The following is a 27895-nucleotide window of genomic DNA, read 5'->3' on the forward strand; positions in this document are numbered from 1 at the left end:
AACCTCTGTCTGGAGTCGTGAAAACAATTTTGTTCAATGCACAAAGGCATTGAGCAGCTTTCTCCACTGCCACCTGCTCTTTTCCCTCATCTCTTGGGCCTTATGCCTTGCTTCAGCACAGCTTTTGCTGCTCCTGCAAGACAAGGAGCTGATCTTGCAGCACGAGACACCGCTGGCTCCTGACTTAGCCCTGGCTTTTGTCTGCTCCCGATCTCCTTCAGAGGACAGAAGGGAAAAGAAAGGGGACACAAGAGCACAGATTAAAGGCAGAGACGCACGTTTGCTGCATAGAGTACATCTGGGGGTGGTGACAGGCAGGAGTGCTGGAGTAGGACTGGCAGGCTCGCCTTCCTCCAAATGGGGTGCCACTCAAAGGGATCTCGCTCTAACCAAGCTCCTGCCAAAACACAATGCTGTGAACATGGCTCCAGCCCCAGCTTCCCAGACAAATAGCAATTTCATGAGCTCAGCAGGGAAGAGCCGTCCCACCGGGTGGTTCTACCAAGGGGCACGTCCCAGTGACAGCCCTGAGCGGCTCAGGCACATCTTTGAAGGGAGGCATGAGGAGCTGAAGACACAAGCCCCTTCCAATAAACATGGTGAGGTCCTCTCCTTGGGTGAAGCCTGACCCTGGAGAAGCATGTGGGGTGCCACGGCCCCTTCCCACTGCCCAGGCTCCTGCCCAGGCAGCCGTGCAGGCAGCACCCCGCCCTCGCCAGGAGCCTGCTGCTTCGCCACTTCCCAGGGCAGTCTGGAAGCTCCCCTGCTCCCACAGGGTCCACTCTTCTCGGAGAGATAAGAGACAGAACAACACTTGCTGGGGAATTACTTCATTCCCCCAAGGCTGGGAAAAGCCATGCTAGCACTTGGCTAATGTCCCTGATGGCTGCAGCCTTTCCTGGCAAGGGAGAATGCAATCCTCATTAACCCCTTCCCTCTTGAAGGATGCTTATAATGCTGAACCCATTGCAGGAACATGCTGAGGCTTTGTGATGGCATCTGAACATCTCACCACAGGCAAGGGTTGAGAAGAAGCCCACGAGGAAGGGAAATGTTTTCTTTTCACAGAGGCACAAAGTAGATGAATTGACTCTAGAGTTTGTGGCAGGGTCAGGAACTAAGTCAGGTCTCTTGAATCCTGTTCAATGTCTGCCCGCTAGCCTATTCTCAGGTTCAAATCCATCGAGGGACACAGGACTGCCACAACCTTCCAGGGTCATCAAGGGCAGCCCCATGGCTGTGGATTACACAGCTCTCATCAGCCTCAAATCACGCTCACTTTGCTCTCACTGCTCCTCCCAGAAGGCTCTTTCAGACCTTCGCAGCCTCAGTGCTCAGAAACTTTGTAAACACCAGCATGAAGGTACTTCTGGCAAACTCAGCCTCTCCTGTTCCTGCATCAACACTCACCCAGAGCTGAAACAGTTCTTCTCTGGTGCCTATTCCCCAAACGTATTTCAGATTCGCAAACATACCCTCTCCTCAGCCTTCCTTTTGCTCAGCTAACAAGCCAAACTCTCCTAGTCTCCACTGGTAAGATCAGCTCCTCACTCCTTGATCACGCTGACAGCCTGTCCCTGCAGTCTGAATACACCTCTCCTGAATGTGCCTGAGCTAACACAACAGTATCTGGCACTCCAGGCAAGCCGGCGATGTCTGCACAAAGGCGTTCATACCTTTCTAAGGTGTTCAAGGTATGACCCTATCCACGTAGGCTGTGCCGTCATCACCTGATGCGTCTCTGAAGTTGCACTTTCATCCAGATGGCAAATGTAGAGGATCCAAGCCAGCAAAGAGGCAGAGGGAAAGGGTCTCAGTGACATCACTGGAGCCTGGGCCAGGACTTATTTGCTTCACTTAATTTTAGGCATCTAAACAAAGCACTTTTAGGATCAGATTACTGCCCGAAAGTCTCTCCACAGTCCATGGAAGGAGATGGCCCTTCCAGAAAACAACTCATTCTGGGAAGGTTTCACTCCCATTCGCCATCACAAGGCAATTAGTCTTCTAATTCAAGCCGGATGGGAAAAATCCTTTAATAGCCCAGCAAGTTTTGAATGGAAATATTCCCTACTTGGGAAACACAGCTTGCTAAAGCTGACTTGGTTGTTCCTGACACATGACTTCTAACCACAGCACTTTGCCACCTTGTTTTATTATCATCCATTCATTTCCACAATTTTTGGATCAGTTCTGCACAAACGATAAAATTACTGTCTTCTTACCTGCACATTGAAAGTAACGTCATCCAGAGGGGGCGGGGGAGGAAAGGCACCTTGTGATGATGTGATGTTCCCGAGGTCATCCACAGGAGGTGGGGGTGGAGGAAGGAAGTCCCCTAGGAGAGAGAATGAGAGAACTTAGTCTCAGCAGCATTTCCCCACATCATGACATGGATGATCAGGGTGAACCCTGCAATACTCTGCCATTGGTTTTGTGGCACAGGAGGTAACACATCATTTAACCATTAAATGCTCAGCTGCACCCCTCTCTGCTTCAGGAGATGGCTACGACAGCTCAGTAATGTGGGCATATTGCTTAGAGGTGCTCCGACCCCGCAGCAGAAGATGACTTGCCACAAAGCCTGAAGGCACCAACAACCAATTACACAGACAGAAGCTTGCATCTCAAACCTGCCACAGGCAACTACAAAACTTGCCATAATGAACGCCCTGTATCCAGCCTTGCAATGGATCCCATCCAATTCACCCTCCTTGAGTGCTATATTATGCCAGCTCTTCTTGATCACTATAAAGACAGCATCGGATGCTGTCTAAAGCAGAGATTCCCTGTTGCACAGGACACATGGAGGGCTGGAGCTGGAGACCAAAATCTAGACCAGCCCATGTCCTGCATCCCTGCTGCTGGCTGGCAGGCAGCCACACTCTTTGCATCTCCCTCTTCCTAGAGGGGCCTTATAGCTTCATGTAAAGAACTGCTGGGAAGATCTCAGGCTCTTCTCAGTGAGAATGGCCATGTGATGGGCCAGTTGCAAGCTCAGAAGCATCCACCTCTTAACACTGAGGAGGCTCTTTACATGGGGATCATGTACAAAATATCTACATTCAATTTGCTCATCTTAAACTTCCAAAAGTGCTGATGTGAAGACAAAGCAGCATACTGTCTGTGAAGCCATCCAGCTTAGCGTAGAGATGGGAGACCTCTCCTTGAGAACTTCATGGGAGATGGGAGCATAAAGGAGAACAACAGAGCAGCGCAGGCTCCGAAAGCCTCAGGACACCAGGCTCTGAAAGCATCTCCTAAGGATGAAAAAAAGGGCACTTGCCATGAGCACTGGATTTGGCTCCTAGGGAAGAAGCTGTCTCTAATTTGGGCCACTTTGGTAGATCTTTATTTCTTCTCCTAAAACTTGATGCTGCAAGTAGAGCTGTTTGTTATTGGCTTTCCTGTGTGCAGCATGTGGGATGGAAGTTCAAGATGAAAAAACTGTGATATTTCACATATATAGGAACCATTGCTTTTGGAGGGTTTTAACCCTTTTGGGAGGAAACAAGGGCTCCTTACTTGACCCTTCACATGTCCATGCAGTGCCACACCACCTCCCAGCTACACGCCCTCAGCACCACCCCCAAATACCAAGGAGCAGGCTCCAAACCGCTTAAGAGAGGTGCTGAGCCAAACCCCAGTGACTCGCAGTCCTCTGGATCACCCATGCCCAGGTTCAAAGGCCCGGGCTCAGCCCACCCCAGGCACAGGCACCAGCCGGGCAGCACTGCTGGCACAGCACCTTCATGCTATTTGCCATGGGAAGCAGATGGGTCTGCAGCCCTGGAAAGCTATTCTGTTTGATTTCAAATCACTCTCTGAAAGGCACAGACTCCCCCTAGGACTTTTAGGGATCTTATTTCCAAGGAAAGTAATTTCTTCCCATTTTCCCCAAAGTGAGCATGGATAGAACTCAAAAAAACCCTCTGAATCAATAAGAAAGTATCATCCTAAATGCAGATGCACGAAAACAGTTTGAAAACAACATACTGAAAACTAATTTAAGACAACCATGTTTCTCCAATACATAAAATCCCATGAAATCTACTGGCTCATGACATTACAGAGTTCAAGATTGATCTTTAAGAAAAAGTATGTCCAGTAACATCTGCAGTATCCTCTTTGCCCTATAATTAATCCAAGCTTTTATTTCAAATCATATGAAATACAATACAGAGTAAAAAGAAAAGAAGAAATATTTTGAAATTAATATCTTGGTGTTTAGTTCTAAAAAAATGCTGGGATGTTTTGAGTGCTAAGTGCTAAGTAAACTTTTCTCCTTTGCTCTGAAAATGACCCTCTAACCAACGCGATTTTGCAAACAAATTCAACTCCAGCAGACACATACTTCCCAAAGAATACACTTCAGATCATGTTTCTCCAGTTAGTCCCAGATCCGGTGCCAAAGACCCATCTCCCTGCACAGCACATTAGTCAGACACTCTTGCTTTATTACAACCCTTCAAAACACCTAAGCAAAATTGAGGTAGAGAATGTGTTGAAGGGGATGAGACAGGGAGAGGGACAGGGTTTGTGCATAAACAGAAGGGAAAAATAATAATTGCTATAATAGAAGGGGAAAACAACAATAGCTACAACAAACACCAAACAAATACCATTTTGCCCCTTTGGAAGATCCATTCCTCCCGAAAGAAAAAAAAATCGGGAAGATTTTTCAGAAAAGGAGCGAAGGACAGAAGCAGAGAAAAGCCCTTTCTAGAGTTTGGAAGAAAAGACTTTTCCTTGCAGTAGGAGACAGCTGGCTTTACCGCATCCCAGCCCAGCTCTGCTGACTCTGTGTCAGATAAGCTGCTGGCTCCGCTCTCTCCCCACAAACGGCATTGTTTTTAGACTGGGAAGCAGAGAGCAGATGCCTGATGAACTGGGGGGACCTTGCAGATGTTTGGCCTTTTCCTGGTCCTCTGCAAACAGATGGACTTTTCTCCTTCACAGCTTCAGTTATTTATTCTGCCACTGCACTTTCCTCTTTCCCACACACGGCTGCAGGACCCGATGCTGTTCCCACTGCACTCGCGGGAGAGTATTCCCTTAGATGCAGGAGGGGAAACTGTTACTGTACTATTATTATTGGCATTGCTGGAAGTCTCCCTCCAGCAGAGAGGGAAGCGTGCAAAGACCATAAAATCTGTGTCTTGAGCAGCGTACGGTTTTAGATGACGTGTGGAAGAAACAGGTCTGCATTCGAGGGAGTAAAGGAGGAAAAAAAGCTCAAAGCAAGCTTAGACTACATTTAAGCAGCATCTCCCTACAGACTGCTCCAAAGTACCTTGGGGACCTTCCCTCACCCTAGAAGCTTTGCAAGCCAGACAGATTTCACTTGCTTAGAGCCAGGCAAGCTATGGGAGGAGGAGGAAAGTCCACGTACAGGCAGAGCATATCACTGCTGCTCACCTCCAGCACCAACCAGCTATGTGGGGAGCCAACTGGGCAAGGGACCGTCCCCTGGTCCACATGGATGCGCTGGCAGCCGCCAGGAAAACAAGGCTCTGGGGTTACCAGAGTTAACCTTGGGCTGGTGGAGGACACATCCCACCCTGAGCACTCACCCTCCCCTGCCTGATTTACCCCTGCTGCCCCTCTGTGAATAAGGGATACAATGGGCAAAAGGCTTATTAGTATTTACTGCAGCTCTGCACCGAGATTGGCCATTTGGTTGATATTCACCTGTCATCAGCCTAAACACTTGGAGGTACTTAAATTATGAGAGTCACTGCACCGAGCTCCATCAATGGAGACACATCAAGGCACCTCCAGGAGTCAATTTATACTTCAAGGCAGGTGAAATCACCTTCCAACAGCAATTCCCCCCACAGAGGCAGCCTGAGGCTGGCATGTTTGCAGGCAGGGAGCCGCATCCTGCCCCTCCTCGCACTGCGGCACAGCCTGCCTTCAGCTCTCGCAATGAGAAATCTCTACCCATTACTGTACCTTTAAAGGAGAAAATAAACACTCCTCATTGCGCCAGCTACTCGTTTCTTCTTACAGCTGTGAAGAACGTGAGTCAACCTACAAAGGGGCTGCGTGGTGCGACACATGTGTCAGCTCGGCTATTTCAGATACAACGGCGCAACGTGCCGTGAAACCGCAGCTCTGAGCTCTTCTCTCAGCGCCTGTGCCTGGTCCTGCACCAGAGCATCACCCAGCACAACCACATACCATCAGCCCCAGTAATGCTCTACCCCATATTGTACAATCAAGTAATTAGACAGAAATTAAGTCAGTCCATCATGGCTATGTTGTGAAACTATAGCAGAGCCATAAACAGAAGTGATGCTTCCCAAGCCCCAGCACGGCTTCTGGCTCCAATCAAATCTGTGCCACGCACATGCATTTGCAAGATTTTACCCCTCTCCTCCCCTAAACCTCTCCTCTTACATTTTCCAAGGAGATTTAGACATTCCATTACTACACTTTTCAAATCATGGAATCATAGAATGGTTTAGGTTGGAAGGGACCTTAAAGATACTCTAGTTCCAACCCACCCTGCCATGGGCAGGGACACCTCCCACTAGACCAGGTTGCTCTGTACAAATAAAAAATTGTTCAAAGCCTTAACATATGTCTAGATCAGCACGAGCCTGTCAGGCTGAATAGAAACTCTTAAAATTTTTGCCATTGGCTGCCTAATGCCTTCTGGGTACAAGTACAAGCTGACAAGAACATCCTGTCTCATGCACCAAGCACCTTTCTCACTTACAGTCTAACCTTTAAATTTTTAAGTGCACTTCAGTTTTTTGCATGATCAGGCTCGTATGTCTCAAGCCTTTGTTTTCGGGAAGATATATCTGCCAGACAACAAATGAGTTGCAGCACAGTAATTGCCTCCCCCTTTGACTGACACAGTTGTTTAGACATGAAGATTTGCAGCTTTGAAACTTCTAGACATGAAGAAGATCTCACATATTCAGTATGAAGAGACTGTTTGGGGGAAAAACCCTCGGAAACACAAAAAAGCAAAACATCATATTTTTCCCTGAAACAATAACTTAATGAAATCTATCAACCAACAAAACAGGGTTCACACTGGTCTTCCCAGATCTCTGGTAGACAGCTGAAGACTATATGCCCAGATGTTTTTTATTTTTCTCCTTCTAAACAAAAATAACCCTTTCTCATCGTCGTCTTGATAATTTCTGACTCTGAAGCTGGTACAGAATCAGTTTGAATCACCTGAAAAACACAGCTCTCCCCTGACTCAGAAACCAGAATAAGGACAATGATGGAGCAAACCCCCACCAATGTGTTTCCATTCTAATCCAAACAGACTCTATTTGGGAAAGCACTGAGTGGATACTGGCATTTCCCATTGCTCTGTCAAGTATTTAACTCCGACTTTTGATCGAGGATACCATGAACCTGTATTCCACAATAGGCGCTGCAAGAACCTGCAGAATATTGTAGTATTCCTAAGTAAGTGGTCTGTGAAACTTCATACTGCAGAAGTGACGCCACAGGAGTTTTATAGAAAACTTCATCTAGATAGGACCTGGTGACTCTTAGGTGTGAACCCCCATCTTACTCAGTTTCCTAAAGTGAACATTTTCTCGTAACATCTGTATTTAACATATATCACTGGACAAGGAAAGCACATGATTAAAATCATGTTTTGTGTTGGCGCAACCTTGGTCAAAACCATGTTGTGAGGGGCCACCGACACCATGTCAGTACAGGGGAAACCACCGCATGATTACACACCAGTTCTACCATCTGCCTAAATCATAAATACCACATTGACCTGTGATTCCTAAAATAAAGCAGCTTCACCAAACCAAAGTACTGTTTAAATTACCACTCTCTTACCAATCACTAATCCTACCATTTGAACTACTTTTGCTAATCAGCTACTGTATTAATAAGCAACAGGGAGAAAAAAAACCCCACACTGGCTAATTTCATCCTCAGCATTTAAAAAAGGAATACTGAGTCTGTCAGGTAGTTGCACTGAAAATTTACTTCACCACCTGCTAGCTGAAATATTGCTTTTATGGATTTATATTGTATTAAAAGGTCACTGGCTGTTTAAGTCTTAAACAGTTTTAATCATTCTAAAAGTCTCTTAACAGTAAGAAAAGGAAGCTCAGAACAAACAGCAGCAGGGATTCTAATTAAAAGGGCCAATTCATCTAATTTTATTTGGGGTTAATTATTCAGGATTCACTCTCTGATGTGTAAGGAATAGCAATTAGTAATTTTAGTGATTTGAGGAACATTGGAGGTGTAATCAGTTAAAATGAGTGAGTGTTTACAACACAAGATGTTGAATTAGTTTCTCCCAGCTGGAGAACAGGAACATTAGTCCCCTACAGTTCAGGACTATGAATCGCAGTCCTGCTTAAAATATTCTCTTCAAAGGAAAAAAAACCAACAAACCCAACCACACGCCAACAATCATCTGGTAATTTTGTTTACTACATGGGAAGTCAATAGGCGACGTGTACCATAGCAGCTTATGCATCCTCACCTCCACCTTCATCCCCTTGTCCAACTACCCAAACCCCTGGGACTCACTGGAAACAATTCCCAGCATTTTTCCTATCTGCACAACTTCATCCGGACTACTACCCTCCTGCCACCCGCCTTTTACCACAGCTAGCTGAGATAATGAGAGAAGCAGCCCGTGAAACTTTCAAATGTTAATTAACTCCAGTGGTTAAATATACAGAGGAAAAATGACCGTGCGATTAACTTAAAACCTCTAGGTACAATTCCTCCTGCAAACACAAATCCAAAATAGCTCCGTTGGAATCGTTCTGGATTTCTTCCAGTGTGACTAGAGCCAGAATAAGTTACTAAAGCTTTCAGGAGTAGCAGATGAGACTCTGATGGGGACAGAGGAGCCACGTGGGAGAGTGCCAACGGGGAGATCCAACACTGGCTGCTTTGACATTTGGGTCTGAGCTGAGGCAGCATCTCAAAACCCATTTTTTTTTCTACCTCTTAATAGGTAATAAGGTTTTACCATCATTCAGGCATATCCAGGTGCTTCAGTGGGACTGGAGCTGCAGCCCTTCCATTGCTTACAAATTTGTGACCGCTGCAAGGAGCGGCATCAACACACCATGTCAGGCTCGTTTCAGATGATACAGATTTTATTAAGCAACTTGATTTAGCACAGATGCTATCTTTAGTGTCTTGTACAGAGATCTTTCACTCCAGCTCTGGTCAGCAGCGGGGAAAATCCCACCCACCTCTGTCCGAACTCGCTGACCTCCCTCTAAAAACACCCCAAAGGCAGTAATTAGCACGAGGGTAGGAAACAAGGGCTCGGTTCCCCAAATTATGCAAAATCTCAGCTGCTTTGCCACAGTGGATGCCCCTCATTGTGAAAACCCTTTTTTTTTTTTTTTATGAGGCTGCGCTTTTATTCTGCTTGTGTCTGTAGACACCTAGACGTGCCATCCTTCCCAGCAAAACGCAGCTGACGGTCCTGCCGCCCTGATGGTCACAGGGTAGGGGGAGGCAGGTACAGCCACACGGTGGGTTGTTTTCCCCCATGCTGAACAGCTGAACATCCTACACATCGTACACTCCCGATACGTGCCGCTAAGTAGAAAGGCATCGATACAAGGCTGCATTTTGATTCTTCAACTTATTTTTTTTTTTCCATATGAGCGTGGGGCAAAGCATTCCAGCTCATGTCGCATGATGACCTCTCTGCAACAGAGATGACTTATTTTGCTCACCTCAGCAACCCCTTTTCTAAACACGATGTGAATGAGACCGTTCTGCTCCCGCTCAGATCACATTACATGTAATGATTATCTCCGTAACTCTGATACCTGCTTAGAGGAGAGGTCTGCCTAGTATCAGAACTCAGCTCTACGGAAAATAAAGCTTAGTGAAGGACTAAAGTTGAGCCAATGCAAGAAACAGCCCACGGCACTGTAAAACTTTAATTAAAATCTGTGCTAAAATAGAAGAAGGAAGAGCCATAAGATTAACAGAAAAGCTCTAAGTACTGTTCCTTGTCATAGACTTCTTTTAGTCACCTAGTCCCACTGTGCCTCAGTCCCTGGGCATGCAAAGCTTTCCTTTGCCTTCTCTCCAGGGTTTATTTGTAGGCGTAAGGAGAGAGTCTGACTCACTTGGTCTGTGCAGCAATTAGTATGACAAGATCCCGCTTTCGGTTGCAGCTGCTCAGGTCCGATAACGGGGACAAAAGTAGTTCCAAATGATTTTAACAAAATGACAGAAAACAGCCTGCTGAGATGGAAAGATTTCAACACAAACAACTGTAAATATGCTGGAAATCAAGGCATCCAAGTCAAAAAAGCAATCCCTATCCTTGGAGGGAAACACGGGCTGCATTCCCACACACCATCCCTCTCCTCTGCAGAGCGAAAGGTCCATGAAACAACTAAACGAGGGAAACGCTGCCTCACTCAGAACAAAACCGAAACGGGCTATCTATTTGTTTATTAGATTATGGTGTTCAACTCATTTGTTCATTGCCAAGAGCTCCTGACAAGAGTTGACATATGCATTAATTTACTAAAGAGGGCTGTTATGAAGGAGTTGAAAAAAATGAGCTATGCCACTGGATTAAGACCTCATTCTCCCTGGGTGTTGGGAGGGAATCAAAATTAATCTGTTTTTTTGGTCAGCTTTCTCCCCTAAGGAGGCAACCAGGGAAGATGGGGACCGTGTCCTTCAGATACATCCTTTACTTATCACCAACCAAATCCTCTCTGTGCCTAGTGATGAAATACAAAACACTGCACAGATCACAAAAAAACATCTCCCAGAGCTCTTTACTGCCAAAGGACTTCCTCAAGTTTTGGAAGCTGCAGCCAACAGTTTTTAAGCAATCTTGGACTTATCTTTGCCTATAATTGGTTTTGTTTTGTTTTCCCCCTTTGGGGGTGAATTGCAATCTGAGCGGTCAGAGGAAACACGATGTGCTGCAGTTTGGCTTGAGTCTTGGAGCCAGCAGTGGCCCATGCTGCAGAACACCTGGAAGCGTTGGATCCATTTTGTTTGCCCAGCATGCAAAGAAAAGGGACAACAAAAACCACTGTCGTAACTAGACCATTTCCCTGGGTGATGGGTCAACCTTCCTGCAAGGTGTCCTCTTCACAAAGTCTTCTGCTGCTGGCAAAAACATCAAGTGGGAAATGTGTGTACGGCTCTCACAGATGAAATGATCAAAATAAGCTCCATAAATTGATTTTCTAACTGTCTCATTTAGTTCTTCCCATCCTCTTCCCCTGTGTAACTCTTACAAACATCCAAACTTGGAAAGATTAAAGCAAAACACGTGTCTTTATCAGATGTGTCTTAGCTCACTGTTTTCACCAATACAAACAGCCCTGGCTTTCTTCCTTCTATTGCAATTAGCCAGTGCTACGGGGGAGCAGAAAAAGTAGATAGATTTTCTTCATGCTACAAAATGAATCGCTTCCTTATTCACCAGTGTAACAGTTGAACAACAAATTACATCCTTAATCCCTGAAGATAATTTAAGATAAAATTAATTGTTGGATAAATAGATTTCACCTCTATCTTCTTCTTTCAAAGTAAATAACTAATGGTCCGTATCTCCATAAATACATTTATATAAATATATATTTATATGGAGTAGTGTGGTGGTTTTTGTGGAAGGAGTTTTTTTCATTTCAGTGGTATCTACTAGAAACATCACACATGATCTGGCTAGACCATGGAAGAGAAATAGGATTATAATCAAAAGAAAAAAAAAAAAAACCAAAACAGAGGTACCTTCCCTTGGATAGATTCCACCTGGAGGTGCTCTACATCCCCTCTATTGTACTTTTCGTTAACAGAGAAGGCAGAGGAGGGAAAAAAAAATGATGCAAGCTTTCTCTTCTTTGAGATGAATTTAACCCTAAACCACTGATGCACAAGCTTTCTGCACCAAGGATTACTGCCCAACACCCCAAAGTTACTACACACACTCACATGCGCAGTTTTCGCTATATTTTAAGGAGAAATGCTTTAACATTCACACTTTTCCATAATTCAACAAAGTAACTGGTTAGGAAACAACGTGCCAAACTGACTTTTTAGATAAATAACTACATTTATGTTTTCTGTAATCCACGAAATCCCCTACCGAGAACCTCCTCATCTTTCTCCTTGCTGGTCAGAGCCCAGAGCACCGTGGTAGGGAAAACATGAGGAGAGCGAACATTCCCCATCAGGAGCATCCTAAAGCGGGCGAGGAAGAGGTGAATGACAGAGGCACAAAAAGGATTTCCCAAGGATGAGAATGATATTCGCATTCATGACACTGATGATATCAAAATCCCAGGCAGACTGCCTATTCTCAGAATAGAAGCAGGGATAAATGGTGGCACCATGGAACCTGTGCTGGTTTGGGGGGACACGTGGCTCTCATCTTGCCTTCCCGACAAGAATCACCATGATATGGTAGTTATCCAAGCACACATTTCAAGCTTCTGACCATTGTGAGAAAGCAGACGATCGATGCTGTAACTATGCTCAGCATATGGTGCCTCCCTTCCAAAGAAAAAGTATTAGGATCTGGCAGCAGCCCAGGGTAACTGAGAGGGTGCCCTTGCAGTAAAACATACCACACCAAAAGTAGGGTCAATTACTTGGTGTAGAGAAACCTGGGTGAGATCATTTTCAGATTGAATTAAAACTTTTCTATTTAACCGATAGAAAATGAATTACTGAAATATTTGTGGATGTTGTTAAAATGCGGAAGAAAATGAAAATCTTCTCAAAAGATTGTGGTTTTGTTTGAAAAGCCAGAGATTTTTATTCTTGAACTAAAGCGTTGTGAAAGAAATGATAACAAATTGTAGTAACATATTGCTACAGTTTCTAGGCTGGACTTTGGAAGTGTTCACTTTGAGGTTTGTTTTTTCCTCGGAGCTGCTACTTGGAGAATTTTAGGCAAAAAGAAATAATAAAAAATTAGGTTAGGTGAGGAATCTCGTTTCATTTTCTTTCGTCCTAACTTCGTTTCCAGCCTTGCTGCAGGAAAGTGCAAATCCATTCTTTTCAGATTAATGATTGATCTCCATTCTAAATCCCCACTCCAATATTAATAACCTCTCAGAAAACAATTAAAATGGATATATTGTTTGAGTGTGTGCTCGGGGAGCAAGAGAGGAGGATAAATCTTCTATGAGCAAAAAAACCTCTATCATACTTTGAGGCCTGCTGATGCCTGCAGTGACATACAAAGGTTATTCACTGTAACATATGCATCTCCCCATGCTACCAAAAACACATGCCTGGAGCAGTGAACTGGAAGGAGAGAGTGCTTAGCATCACAGGGGAACACTGTATGGTCCATCTCACCTTCTAACAAAAATCCCTTCATCGGTGAGACTGAAAGCGTAGAGCTTTTCCTCCATCAGGTAGAAGATGCTGCAGGAAGGAGAGAGACTTCCAATTTGGTATTACCAGCAAGTGCAAAGATCCACCCCAGGCAGGTGCTTTGCTTGGAAATTATTTTAATGCACAGAGATGCCTGATGTTCTGAAGCTTTATGATGAATCACAGAGCCCATGTCATTGAGAGTTGGTTATTAGCCCAGTCTGCCCGAGCTCTGAGAATTTTGTAGCCGGTGTCTCTACTTTCTTCATGAATTACAACAAGGAGAGATGTCTCTTCTGGGCCAACTGCTCTGGACTGGCTTGTCTCCACACTGCTCAAGGTTAGGGCTCCCTGTAGCAGACTGGTTGCATCAACACTATCCAGCCACCGGTCTAGATATCCCCCACGACCACAAAGTGATGCCCTGGAGCTGAGGACTATGACTATTCTCTTACATTTTTCCAGTCCCAAGCAAAATAATGAGAAGGTTGTGTTGCTACTTGACAACACGGTGTTTTTACAGCATGACAATGAGAAAGCATGCTGTCTGCCCTAGTAAGGGTGTATGTGGAGATATTTAAGGGTGCAGAGTTTTCCTAGAGGAACCATCTTTGGCATAGTGAGAGAAACTCGAGAGTTATGGCCCTAGCGTCTGCCTGGGGAAGAAGAGAACCATCCTCCTTTGGAGAGCACTAACCAGCTTTGCTAAATGAAACCGAACAACAGCAGGTTTTGAAAACTCACACTGCAATTTTGCAATGCATGACTTGCTGCATGCAGTCATCCAAGGTAACTGCTTTATGCAAAAGCAAAGCTCGTTCCTAGAGGATTTAAACAATCACAGTCAGATTTCCTTGACAAAAGCCACCCAAGTGAATAACAATGTTTTCAAAGAGAAAACACAGCATGTTTGGGTACCTGGGCTGTCAAGAAAACAAGAATTAATCAAGAACACACCTGAGTGACATGAAATTAGCCAATGTTTATCTTCCTACAAAAAGGAAGATTTTTCAATTTAAAAATACACGCATAACCTAGCTTTAAAATCCAGTAACACATCTAGGCAAAGCCTAGATGTGGATATTGAAGATCATTTAAGAAACAGGATTCTCTGCTTTCAAGAGACAGAGAGATTTACTCTATATCCTTATCAGGCCATACATATCACATCATGTCATGGTGATTAGCGTCTTGCTTGATTAAAATCTTTAATTCCATTGGATTTAAAAGGCTAATTTGAGAGCCACTCAGACAAGAGCCCAAGGCTGAAGCTGATCACAAGCACAGAACGGCACGCTGCGACTGCAGCACTGATATCTGCTCCCCTGGTTCTTCAAAATGTTGCAGCTAAAATCATCTAACCAAGACAGATAAACAACGGTGTGTGTCAGGTCAGCCAGCAAAATCTTTCAAGGCAATGGCTCTGCACTGATCATGAGAAAGAAGATAAAACCTACTTTGGCTCTCCTTTCCTATATATTTAATATTTGCAAGAGAAAAATCAGATGACTGCTTAAAGCTTGGGATGATGCACGCCATCTTCAAGCTATTCTTGAGCGAAATGTTTAATGTTTCATGTGGTTTGGAAATGGCTTAAATTCCCTGCTGAATTTTTCATGCCTGTACACAATTTAGCCTTTATCAAAAAAAATCCCCTTCAATTATGTACTCTGCAGAAAATGCAGAAATTCTTTGGAAGGATCCTAGCCACCCTTTTTCCCCCTTTTTTTTTTTGTTTGTTGTTTTTTGGCTTGCTAGGGTTTGCATAAAATTTCCTTAATTGGATACTGAAGTTATCTGGACTTCACCATTTGTGCTAATCATAGAAAATCAACTCCACTTTCTTTCCCCCTGTCTCTTCATACCTTTATTTTCATTGAGGGGAATGGGAAGAGAGAAGAGCACTGGGGACGGGCTAAAAGGTCGCAAACTTTGGGAGGGACCCTGCTTTTTACCCTGATACACAATAGCGAGCTGTAGGTCTGCAGCAGCGGGGCCGCAGTGGAGCAAACCCAGCAGGCGGGCAGCCTTTGGGCAGCAAAGCCTGCAGAAGGCATGCCATTCCCAGCACAGGAGATGTGGCAGGAAAATGGGCCTAATTAGAGCACTGCAATGTGCCAGCTATTCTTGGAGGCAGAACAGCCCCTCAGGAGCTATTGCAGGAGAGCGAAGCGAGGACAGCCCTCGGACCACTCTAACCCACGTCACAGGCATCCCCAGGAACATAAAGCCATCCTCCCATGCTCTGTCCTGCCGAGCGGCTCAGGCTCTCTGCTGCTTTTGTTCTCTGAACACTTTCATTTTGCTGAGTACACGTCCCCTAACGTTGCAGGAAGATTTACATAAGCTACACACAAATATTATTTTAAAGAAGTGATTCCCATAGTTCTCCTATTTTTGGAGATGCATCTTAAAAAGGCTTCCCTAATATACTGGGATAGGACCCATATTATCTCTTCATAAAAGGAATCCAACTTCTAGGCTTCTAAATTCATTGGTAAGCAGTTCAGACTTCCTTTTATACTGTAAGATTTCCTTCCCATAAGACGCAAGATATATTGCCTCAAGGGAGAAGCAGCTTTATGAAGAGGAAGCTACGTGTGCCAGAATTGTTCTCTTCCATTATTTGCAACATCCTTTCTCCCTCCCATTGTTTTAATAGAGTTGGTCACCAGAAGAACCTGCAGCAAAAACACTGATACCCTCAGCAGAGCATCTACCTGCCAAGAGCCCCAAACAACATCTACTCTTCTGCAGAGCCTTCTCTATGTCCAGAAAACATATGTTTTCTGGGCATGCCCCATATGCTGTTCTAATAGAAACATGACTTTGCTAACAGACTTAACTGTCTGCTCTTCCCACCAGAACAACGTCTGAGGAATGGGTGGCTCACCAGTAACCTCCCACCTACACATATTTTTGGCGAACTTAATTGACTAGAAGGATGAAGAGGGGAAAAGAGAGAGAGAAAACACATTCAGTAGTGACCAGTGTCACAGGGAGGGGGAAAAAAAAAAAATGTTAAAAAATCTGGTGTCTGATGTTCCTACACATGATCCAGAGAAACGTTCCCCTCGTGCATGCACGTGCTTGTGTGTAGCACAGACTCAGTTACACGCTTAAGTTCAAGTGGATGCTTAAATGTTATGTCCCACGGGGCTTTGGAAATCATGTATCAAATTAGGCATTTGTTGAAATGCTTTGCTAAGCAAAAGGATCGGTTTATGTACTTTCCCCAAAGATTCTGCTGAAATGAGGCTGAATAGTTTAACTGGTACATCTCAGGAGATCCCCAATTCTTCCCCGAAGCATTCATTTGCTAGGATTTCACTCTTGCACATTGGGCTTTGGGGAATCAGTATGGGAAACTGGGACCAGGGAATTTGCAGCATCAGAAATGACAGTATTACCAGGGTAGTTAATGTAACCACAAATCTCTCCAGCTTCCCCAGATCATGCACCCCACTAGGATCACTGACATCTCCTTGATTTCTTTTAACATCTCCTCTAAGGCGTGTAATCTCCCCAAGTTCAAGTAGAGGGAAATCCGGGGTTACCCCAAATCAGAAACTTCTTGGGACTACCAATGTGGGACAAAAGGAATTTGCTGCCAGTAGGACCGAATGGAGTTGCTAAAAATAAGCAAATATTCCCAGTGTTTCTGCACTCCTCTCCCTGAAGTGAAATGATCAAGAGGATTAATTTTAGAGTATGCACAGTTTTAATGTGAAAAAAAAACAAGTTGCATCTTAGCTTTTAAGCAAAGACCAGATGGAAAGTCTATCATTAGAAATGCCAAAGGGAGAATACACTCAAAGTTCGCTCCAGGATGGAAAGGTCATTTCTAGTCATCCTTGTTTTAAATGTTCTCAGAAGCAGTCAAGCTTTTTGTAATAAGATGGTTTTCTTTCAGTTTATCAACTTGATTTCCTCCAAAATAAAATAAAAAAAACATCCAAAACAAAACAAAAATCACCAAACAATTCAAGACAGAAACTTTAAAGACAGGCGCCAGCTCTCTTTTTTATCTCTCCAGAGCAAAAGAGTCATTAAATTTTTAATGAATTATTGTTTAGATGACAAGAAATGCCACAAAGATGATCTGTTGATTCCGCCCAGGGGTGTTTACTTAGAGCTTCACGAGGAGATTTATGAGACAACAGGCAACACACAACATGCAATGAAGCCTGAGAAGCAACGCTTCGCTGATCAGGTACCGATGTCGATGAAGAACATGTCAAACTGATGAGAAACGGATCAGGTTTCCTCACCATTACATTCAAAGCAAGGTCCTAAACCCCCAGTTTAGGGGGACAGGCCATACGCCAGCTGACCGATACAAATCCGCCAGCCCATTTGGGTTGTAACTACCATATTACTGGTCATAAGATCTGAGAAGGTCAGTAAGGACCTCCTTAGGGCTAAAGATGTCTTCTTTACTCTGGTAGCTCACATATGACTAGGAAGAGGCAAAATGGTGATTGGTGATTTTCACCAGAGTTACTAGGACGACCTGAAGATAACGCAGCTCCACTTGCTAACTCACATGACAGCTACAAACACTCAGCTTCAACTGAGATTTCACCAGTCCCTAGCCTCCACATGCCAGCTAACTGTGAAAGAAACTCCCTCCCCATCAAGATAAGTCCCCAGCTGAAGTACAGTATGTGAATAAGCCTGGTGGGACACAGCTTCCAAACCCTGACAGGAAAAGACAGAAAACTTCATTTTCCTATTTTCCAACAAATACAAAAAAGCACATAGATATGATGATATAAAATTGGCATTTTCACAGTAAACACATCTGTGTCCTGGTGCAGATTATTCCCAATAAGAACTGGAGCTACTGGCTAAAGCTGAAAGTGTTTTTTCCTTGCAGGCTGTGCCTTTCCTCAGCATAACCAGGCCAGCCCTGACGAGAAGGATCTGGCTTCAGTTCTTCCTTGTGCATAAATAACAAACTTATTTGCAAGGTCCAGACAGCTGCATTTCTGTAAATCCACTCAGAGGAGCCATCGCTGACCAAACGTAGCAGCAAGCGGCCTGCGCAAGTGTCAGAGGGAAACGTGGCCTGTGGTACCGGTGAATGAGGGGCAACCAGACAAAAAACAAGATTTAATTTTCAAACACCATGCTAAAATGTTGGAATCAGCAAACAAATGCTTTGTTGTTTCTTGAACACTTGCAAATGGTGATTATTCCGTATGAAATAATTAACAAACAGGCACAGAATCCTCCAAGCTCTCTTTAGAAATCTTTTCAAAGCACATCCTCATTTTAATCATTTACCATTTTCAAAAAAGAAGGAAAAACAAGGAGGTAAGAAACCTGAGACAATCAAACCTCCCCTAGTCCGCACAAATAGACATTCACTGCCTTCCAATAGACTCGACTAATCATTTTTCTAAGTAGTCAAAAGATTTCGCAATTAAACGCTTATAGAAATAAGATGCATTTCCCTGCTGCTTCTGATGCCTCATAAGTTTTCTGGCTCCTCTCATAAAGAGCTTTCATTACTCTGGTCATGACGGAGCCAAAACTGCTACAAGAGGAAGCTCCGGTTTCAGCTCCATCCCAGTCACGGACTGAATGCCCAGAACCTTCATCACTGCTCCTGGATCATGGGGAAAAAAAATAAACAAGAAAAGGGGAGTTTGAGTCCTAAGATCAGAACCACATTTGCTGGACAGGTTTGTTAGAAAAAACAATGTCTGGACTTGGTGTAAACTAAGCACATTTGGTCAGGTACTAGGAGATCAAATAGACAGGGAGCCTCACAATTCCCTTCCAGCAGCCTCATGTTTGTGGTGACAACTGCGCTTTCCACCGATGAAATGTGACCTTTAGGCCCTGACATTTAGGCCCAAATTTTCCAACTTGTGTTACCTCTGCCTCCAGTTTCACAGGTGGAATTCATAGCACTTTAACGTTTGAATAGTTGGCGGTGTCCACCAAACACGAGCCCATGTCTTACCCAACAGATTCTTAAAATGGAATATTGCTGCTCCGGAGACCCATGCCATGCTGGATGGTCAACTTACATGAGGTATTGGATGTGCTGTATCTCTTGGGAAAATCAACATGCTAAGCAAATGCTCATCTCTCAAAATAGTTACCCTACTACAATATTTCTCTTTTATCTGTTTCCTTACTGCCATTACACAACACATTCTCGTTGGGGCAAAACGGATCATTAGCAAGAACACTTTGGGACACATACAAGCAGGCAGCACTAAATGTGCACCAGAAACAGGAAAATTAATAGTCTTCCCACATGAGAATGCATAACAAGGCAAATGGATCCTCGATTAGCTTGTCTCAATAATATTTTGGGAAAGCACCATACACTCAGAGTGGAAACACGGTGGTTCAGCAATTATTTGTCTAAAAAGTCCAACAGTGATTGTAGGGAAAGAGCTCAGCTGTGATCATGCATCACACCTCTTGTCTTGGATTAGCTGCTAAGTTTAAAGTATTTTCTATCTTGCCAACAAGAGTGATTTAGTGGCATCGAGAAATGTTTTAAATATGAGGAGTTTTCAGGCTCAGCCAAATCAATCGTTCCTCCAGCCCTCTAAAGACTCTTGTCCCTAACAAGAGAAGTGAACAACTGAACGAAACCTAGTGATCTGGGAGCTGGAGATCCACCAGCCCGACCACCTCCTGCTGCCATAGTGTCCTTTCTCCCTCTCGAGGGCATATGTCCTGTTTTTACGCATACAGGCTGAGCACCCAATGCACCAAGAGAAGTTGGTCAAGTATTCTCACATTACAAACCCAACTGCTTTTTCTGCTGTAGAAAAGGATTACAGGCTCAAACGCCACAGGACCACTGTTGGAAGGGATGGGTTAACAAGGAAAATGGAATTATGAATTTAATCCAAACCTAAGGCACTGAATGGACTAAGCAGAAGATGAGGAATGTACTGCAATACTTCATACATTACCCATTATGACTGTGTGGTCTCATGTCCACAGTGATACTGGAGGAGATGCAGGCCAGCTGTGATTTCACCCAGCTCACACTTTGTTCATGTGTTGCCTCTTGTCTTTATAAATTCATTTTTACTAAGACAGCTGTGTCAGACCTGAGCTCCCAGTGCAATATTCTTTCTATATTTGCAGAATTAATTCAGTCAGCCAGGTCCTATTTCTCCTTGGGCACCACACTAAAAATTACAAATGGCTCTACTTGTGCCCAGTCGGTACAAAAAGTGATGGCAAAAGCATAATGGGAAGGAGAAAAGGACCCAATTACAAAAGCAAGATCTGTAAGATAATCTTGGTCCCAGGACAGTGAGGGGTGGCAATTAGGAACATCTCATCTGTCAGCTGGGGTCATTGAAATAACCACATCACCGAGAGGAAAGGCAGCACCTCGAAATGGCAATTACAACTTTCCAGACCCAAACTGTGCTTCAGCCTTCTCTGCCCCCTGTGCTTTCATCTCTAACATGACAGGAAGGTAAGCTTGAGCAATAGGAATTCAATTTTCAAGAAGGAGCTTAACTGTACTGCAGTTTAACAACCAATTAATGGTTTTGCAGAAGTCATGCACTCCACCCAGGGGGCTGCCTGGCTGCATTGAGGAAGTGTATGGTGTTGACTTCCCAAACTGAGTCACCGTTGTAAGCCCTAGAGTGGTATTTATAGAGTTGGGGGAAAATTTCCAGGAAACATTACTTACTGGCACTCACAAAAATAGCAAGGATACTCTTCAATTACTAAACTTTTAAGGAAGAAAGTCTTTCTTCTTTATGACAAGAGAGCAAAGCAGCAGCCTCTATGATTTGCTTGGAAGCAGTTACAATTAATATTGTTCCTTATCTCACTTTTCCCTGACAGTAGAAGATGTTGCTCCGAAGCTATTAATTCTGTACAGCTACAAGGTTGTTGTTTTTCTCCTCTTTCTTCTACTGATTATTTCCAGGATAAGACACTGAAGTCAGCCTTGTCTCCGAAAACTTTAACTATTCTCTCCTGGAACATGTCTGCAATACCATCCATAGGTTGAATCCAAGCCCATGCACGCAGATACTCAAGAGAACCTAGGTACCAACAACAGCTCAACCACAGCAGCCCAAAAGTCAGCTTGAACCCTTTTTCTACTGTCCAGGATCCCGATTTGGGAGAATGGTTGCAGCCTTCATTAAACCACACAAATCTGCAGGTAAACCTGTTACTGGAAGTCAAGCTTTCCCATACAGAAGTGAACTGATCCCTCTGCACAAACTAGACATGCCCTAGGATCACAGAGCGGACAAAAGCCGAGGAAGGGCACAGATTAGTAGCTGGAGCGGTCACCTAGAAGTGTCTGTTCCCCTCCATATATGCAACAGTTTCCTTACATCTCCTCAGAGCCAGGGACTAAGCCAGGCTTTCAGAAACATTTTGTCCCTGCAATAGTTTTAACGATGCAACCACAAATTTGGGGGAGGCTCGACCACCTTAGAGCACGCAACTATCCCAGACATGGTCCCCTTGACCACAGAAGTACAACTTTCTGGAATTAAAAAAAAAAAAAAAATCTTTTAAAAGCACAAGATATGAGGCACACAACCTTGTCCCCATCCCACACACAAAGCGCAAATGCCTGATTTTATTACTATGACTTCCAGACCATCCCCACCACCACTCTCCCCCTCTGAGCCCTGGAGCCAACATTGGCCAAACAGTCTTTGAGAAGGCCTCAAAGGTGTTCCCCTACATGTCTTACACAAACCAGTAGCTTGGAAGAGAACAGAAAGCCAGGGTAATGGGGGAAAGGCTGCTGGCACGAACTCAACCAGTACCTGCCCTGTTTGACCTCTCAGCTGGGCTGTCCCAGTGCAGCTGCTGGGAGGGCACATCAGGTCCAGTTCTCCGGAAAGCTGTCAATCAGCACAGCACAGAGTCCATGGCACTCATGGGACGGGACACTCCGTGCAATGCAACGGAAACCCAACGAGTTTGTTTTGTACGTGCCACCACGGCGTCGGCAGACAGGGCAATGTGCTTTGGCTAGTACTGACATGGGAAGCATTCAAAGCACTCGCACAGAGTTAAGAGGCTCCCCTCACCTCCTGCCTGAGACGTGCTGACCTCCCCCTTCCCTCCCTTCTCCCTGGCATCATTAAAGATAATACAAAAATCTGCCACTATTTTTTAAAATGTCTCTGTTTCTGAGGGTTTTTTTTTTCACCCTTGTTTTTCTGAGGCCAATTAAAAATAAAAGTTTACCAGGAAGATGACAAGAAAGAAAAGTGTCCGATATCATCGGATGCAGCCTATAAGGGTCTCACACATAAAAGAATTATGTCCCTGAGCACCTTCCAACAGACTTTCAGAAAATTTCATCTTTCTACTTCCCTGGCTGGATAGTCTGTTTGAGTAATTTTCTCTTTCTCCTGGGGCTGGTTGCTAAGAGACGCGCTATTACTTCTCCCTCTCTTATGACCCGATTACTGTGATCAGCAAAGACAGCGTGCAGACAACAGCCTGACACGGCTCATACAAGAACATCGGGCTCGTTACAAAATGATGGACTGTATTAACACTCCGCAGCCCCTTTGCTCGCCATGGCCTTTGCAGAGTCTCCTGGCACAACTGGGGGCTTTTACTTCCCTGGCTTCTGAAGTACACGTTCAAACATTTTAAATCGCAGGACTGGGAAGGGAGAAGAATGGACTTTTACCTCCTGTGTTTCACTGCCTGTCAGCCAGAGTGGTGTTAATGGATTCTCATCGAGAAACCCTCCTTTCCTTAACCTTCCCAAGAAGTGGCCCAGGATCTATGTTATCCCGTTTTGCTCTCCTGCAAAAAAACTTCACAAATATGTAACGCGTTGCAAGTTAGCACGTTCCCTTGAAGAGTTCGATAGCATATTGTAAAGCTGATCTTGACGCTTCAGGGGCCAAGAGGTGACCTGGTCCTGCAAAGAGCTGAGCTGGTTTGCTCTGTATGAGGAAAGCAGCTGGAAATGCACCTAACTGTAGATGCATGGTGGTCCCAAGGAAGCCACTGGGACGTCCAGCTTCTCCCAGTACATGCTGAAACAGCCACAGCCCTTCACAGAAGAGCCCCAAGTGATGGGGTCAGTGGGGGAGACGGGAAACTTGGAGTTCAGATTGTGAGCTTGCGCTGAGGCAAGAAGTTAAGGAAAGTTGTTTTTGTTGATGTTGTTACCAAAGAACAGGTCTGCTGCCAGCTGGTATGGCTCAGGATGGGGTCATCAACCTTCAGAGACCATCAGTGTCCACTTACTAAGAATTTAACCCTCATCACACTCACTTTTTATAACCTAAATTTCAAACTTCCATAATTTCTTATACGTATTTTTGAAAGACTGTGTTTACTAGTACTGTTTTAGTACAGTTTTCCTACTCTTGAGGGACCCCTTCTCCTCCCACCAGCCTGCTCAGGGGCAGCTCCCGCGGCAGGACCCCTGGGCAGACCCTCACACCACAGGCACCCAGACCGTACAAGGCCAAATGCCACTGTAGCATATCGAGAAAAGTCAGTTACTGTATCTTTCCAAATCAGTCTCGTAGCAGAGGTGACCCAGATGCAGAGGTCTCTCTGCATTATTCCTCACCTCCACGGCATTTCCCATAAACTCAGTCCTGGACAAAACAAATGCCAGTTCTCATGTCAATGTGATTGCTACCACCAGCACTTCAGGCCAGGCTTTGCGTTATGGCTTGGTCATGTCTAGACTTAAACCAAAACCTTTCCTTAGTCATTGTCATCACAGGAATTAAGAGTTGGAAAAGACCTGTGAGTCTTTTGCACTTCACAGCTCCTCAAATAGTTTGGGTAAATCCCCAAGCGAGCTCCTAGAGCATGCTTGCACTTTCTCCCGTGGCTACGACTTTCCAGCATGCGTGCTAGTTAAAGAAGAAGACAGAAGGGGAATTTTTAGATAGTGATATCTGCTTATTCAGAACTAGACCAGATCCCTGCTCATCCCCTTCTGCATAACCACCCTCCCTGGGACAGCCAGAGCTGCAGGACTCTCAGTCCCACTCACGGACCCTCAGTTCTTGCGCCCAGTCCATCTCAACACGCTTTGCTTAGCAACGAGCATTTTGGGCCTCATATATTTAGTCCAAATTGTAACTGTGCAGTGTTCGCTGCCAGAAATGCCTGCTCTTTGGCCACAAGTACAGTTTCTGTGGCTTCAAGAGTTGCTCATTCATTCTTCTAACCTTTTATTAGACCAACCTGTAATATAATCCAATAGACATTTATTGGTTGCTCTGACTTAGCAGTACTCTGTCTGGCAGAGTAAAAAAGCTTTAGGCAGAGAAAAGGAAAAATATACATCTAATCCTTTATTATAGCAGTTTTCAGAGCATAGAAGAGCTGCATTGTGTGAACAAGGGCAAAAAAATAAAAAATATTACTCGATCGTTAACTGTCATATAACAATTGTTATTATTTAACAGACTAGCATCTGGAGGATGTTAAAATTTCAGATTAAAATAAAAGGGACAAGTGCTGCCTGCTTGCATTCAAGCAATTTCTGCATTAACATTGCTCTCTCACTTTGATTGGGCACCACAGCCCTTTAAAACTATATAAAGGACAAACATTATCTTTTTAAAAGTAGGTTTGATATAGTCGATGACAGATGTTTGCAATTCGAGTTATAAAAAGATGGCTTCTTTCCATTCCAGTGTATGTCAGAACCATCTTTTTTCTCTTTTTCCGTTCCCTTTTTTGCCCTTTTTCTTTATTCTACCAAAACTATTGTGGTTCACAGAACAGGCCACTGCAAAGATGAATCACTATTCAATGTTTGAAATAATGAAGTGGAAAAATTAAATATAGTATCTTGGAAGAACAGACAGACAGAAGGAAAAGAAAATGAGAAAAAAAAATAGGCATAGCAGAAAAAATTAAAAATCTACCTGCTGAGGAGTGTAATGTTTGCTTTATGATACCAAATAACAGAGAAAATAGGAGTTCACTCACCAGAATGAAAACCAAGGCTAGACACTACTTCAAGTAGTTCCCAAATAAGAGGCAATGTGTTCCAGAGGCTGTGAAAGTTTAATATTTGTAATTCTAACAAAACACAGTCAGAATTGTTAATAAAATCTGGTGGCTTGACTTGACATTTTGTGAACTACAGATAAGTATACTGGTTCAATAATAGTTTTTATGCACCTGTTTTATGTTGCATTTTTCCCAGTGCCATTATCTGAGGTGGTATTTCAAAAAAGAAAATGTTCATCCTAAGAGCAAAGCCAAGAGCACAGACCTACGTATTTGTCTCTAACAAGAAAAAGCAGATGCAGGCATTATTATCCAGCCCAAGCAGTAACAGCTTCTGGGATGACTGCAATCAAACCAGTAGGACCCACCCCAAGCCAGTTAATTCACACCGGTGAGAACCACAACTCCCGATACCGGTTCACCATCCTGTGGACAACTGGGCAAAACTCCACGTCTCCGTAACTCACAAACTATCGAGTAGAGGGACGCTGCCTGGGCACAAAGGCACCAGCTTGGTCTCGCGCCTCTCCAGCACAGCTCAACTTGCTTGGGGCACTTAAATCCGCTATTATACAAATGAGAACCACCACTCATTTCCAACTGGTTTCACTTGGTTCTTAACCAACGGGGAAGAGGATGTCATTAGAGAGAAATCAATGGAGACTTCCGAAAGGCTGCCCTGAACTGGTTCGCAGCTACCCCCTTAATGAGGGACCCCCGCCTTCCCGCTTGTTCTGCAGGGTTCGGGGGCTTTGTTTGTGCTTTAAATGCTCTTGCGTAGAAGGTAGCAAAGCCACCACAAAGAGGCCTGGAGCTTCAAGTTCATTTTCACTGGCTGTATTTTGTAAGAGCCTGTGGATGATGCAGTCCTGACACTAATGAATAAAGTATTGTTTCATCTGCTCCATTTCACTCAGTGCAAGAAACACTTGGAAGGAGGAGACCAAGGATTAAGAAGGGCTTTAAAAGTTTGTAATGCTCAATTTAAAAAAGCTTACTCAAAAAAAAAAAAAACAAACACATAAACATGGGGGCTGTGCTCAGACACAGTCAGGATGATTTGCAACAGTAAGGTTACCTCTTTATTTCCACAACTTTTTCATCTCCAAGACCTCAATCCTGAGAGGGATGGGACCATAGCATCCATTGCAATGATGGGACCAGAAAACGGTTAGTGCACTTCTCAGCCAATTTTTTTGTCCCATCACTGAGACACTGCCTCCCACATGGAGCATCAATGATTATCTTCAGCTGGTGGCAGAGCTGAGGGGCAAGGCTGGAAAAACTCTGGTACTCACAGGACTCAATTCAGTATCAAAATGACAAGTAAGAACATATTCCTGTGCCTCATCTGGGCTGCAGCAATGGTCCACGTGCACAGCTCACAACATGTGCAAGAGAGCAAGCCTCCGCTTCCACCGCGATGAAAGACTAAATCGCATTATCTCATGTTAGTGTTGGATGAGGCGCACACAAACCACCGTTGGAGCACGGCTGAGACACAGCTGGCTGCTCCTGTGTCCCAACCTCCTTCCAATGTTGGGCACAGTACCACAGAAGCTCACAAGAAGCACCAAGGAGTGGGTATGCCACCTCACTGCCTCTCAACCAACACAGCCCTTCCACTAGCGGGGATTCCTCTTACTCTGGTGCAGACCCTGCACAGACAACCAGAAAAAAAAACAAAAAAAAAAACAACCACAAAACACAAAATCTGCAGAATCTCCCAAGTCAGCCTGAATTTACTCTTTCAGGGCTCTCATCCAAATAATGAATAGACTCTGGACCTGCTTAGCTTCTACGAACTGTCAAAGATTGCAGAACAGGGAACAGCACAGCTAAAACACTGAGTGTCTAGCCCAATAAATCCATGCCCAAGCTCCAAAAATTAGACAGAGCTACTGATAGCAGCTGCTGTAAACAAAATCCACTAGGTACATCTGCCTCCAAAAGAAACCAACCCCAAAACCAACAAACAGCCTGATAGTTCATGCTCCCAGTCCCCTACAGACACAGCAGAACATAATTTGCCAGAGCTCCCGAGCCTCCACATGCATGAAGAGGAGGAGGGATGGGAGGGGCAAGCCCTGGGAAACCTGGATCAAGCATACACAGTGGTGTCAACCACGTAACCTCACCCTGGAGCTGGTCCTGATGTTGTGCCTTGTCTCATGAGTCAGTGCTCTGTCCTCCAACCAAGGTAAATGGAAGGAGTTGGTTTAAAAGAAAAAAAAAAAAAAACAACACCATAATGAAACACTCAAACACCTTCACATGAGTCTTGTTCTTCACCATACCTGAAAGTCACCCAAGGAAAGCAAGGAGAAGGTAAGAGCTTGCTCTGATTCTCATGCCTTCATTTAGTTTACATTATTAAATCCATATTAACCGTTTGTGCAGGTACTACATTCACCAAGGGTGCAAATCACAAGGAAAAGACATCAGCACTAATAAACACTGAATTTAGAAGGACCCAGCAGCATAAAATAAAGCGGCTAATTTTGCAAAGACCCTCAGAGGGTGACAGAGAAGCACATCCAAGCACTATGCAGCCCTGTAAACCAAACAACTGTCCTGA

General features: G+C 44.3%; 1 protein-coding gene across 24 annotated transcripts in view; it reads right to left on the reverse strand.

The window, feature by feature from the left end:
- Positions 1-27895, reverse strand: part of LPP (LIM domain containing preferred translocation partner in lipoma) — a 353260-nt gene that overhangs the window by 191785 nt on the left and 133580 nt on the right. For all 24 annotated transcript variants that reach the window (XM_054206282.1, XM_054206268.1, XM_054206284.1 and 21 more), the window contains one exon: positions 2226-2338. In XM_054206282.1, coding sequence (XP_054062257.1) covers positions 2226-2338 — 113 coding nt within the window. The remainder of the gene's footprint in view (positions 1-2225; positions 2339-27895) is intronic.

The sequence above is a fragment of the Rissa tridactyla genome, chromosome 6 (genome assembly GCF_028500815.1).
Source record: "Rissa tridactyla isolate bRisTri1 chromosome 6, bRisTri1.patW.cur.20221130, whole genome shotgun sequence".
Lineage (NCBI taxonomy): Eukaryota > Metazoa > Chordata > Aves > Charadriiformes > Laridae > Rissa > Rissa tridactyla.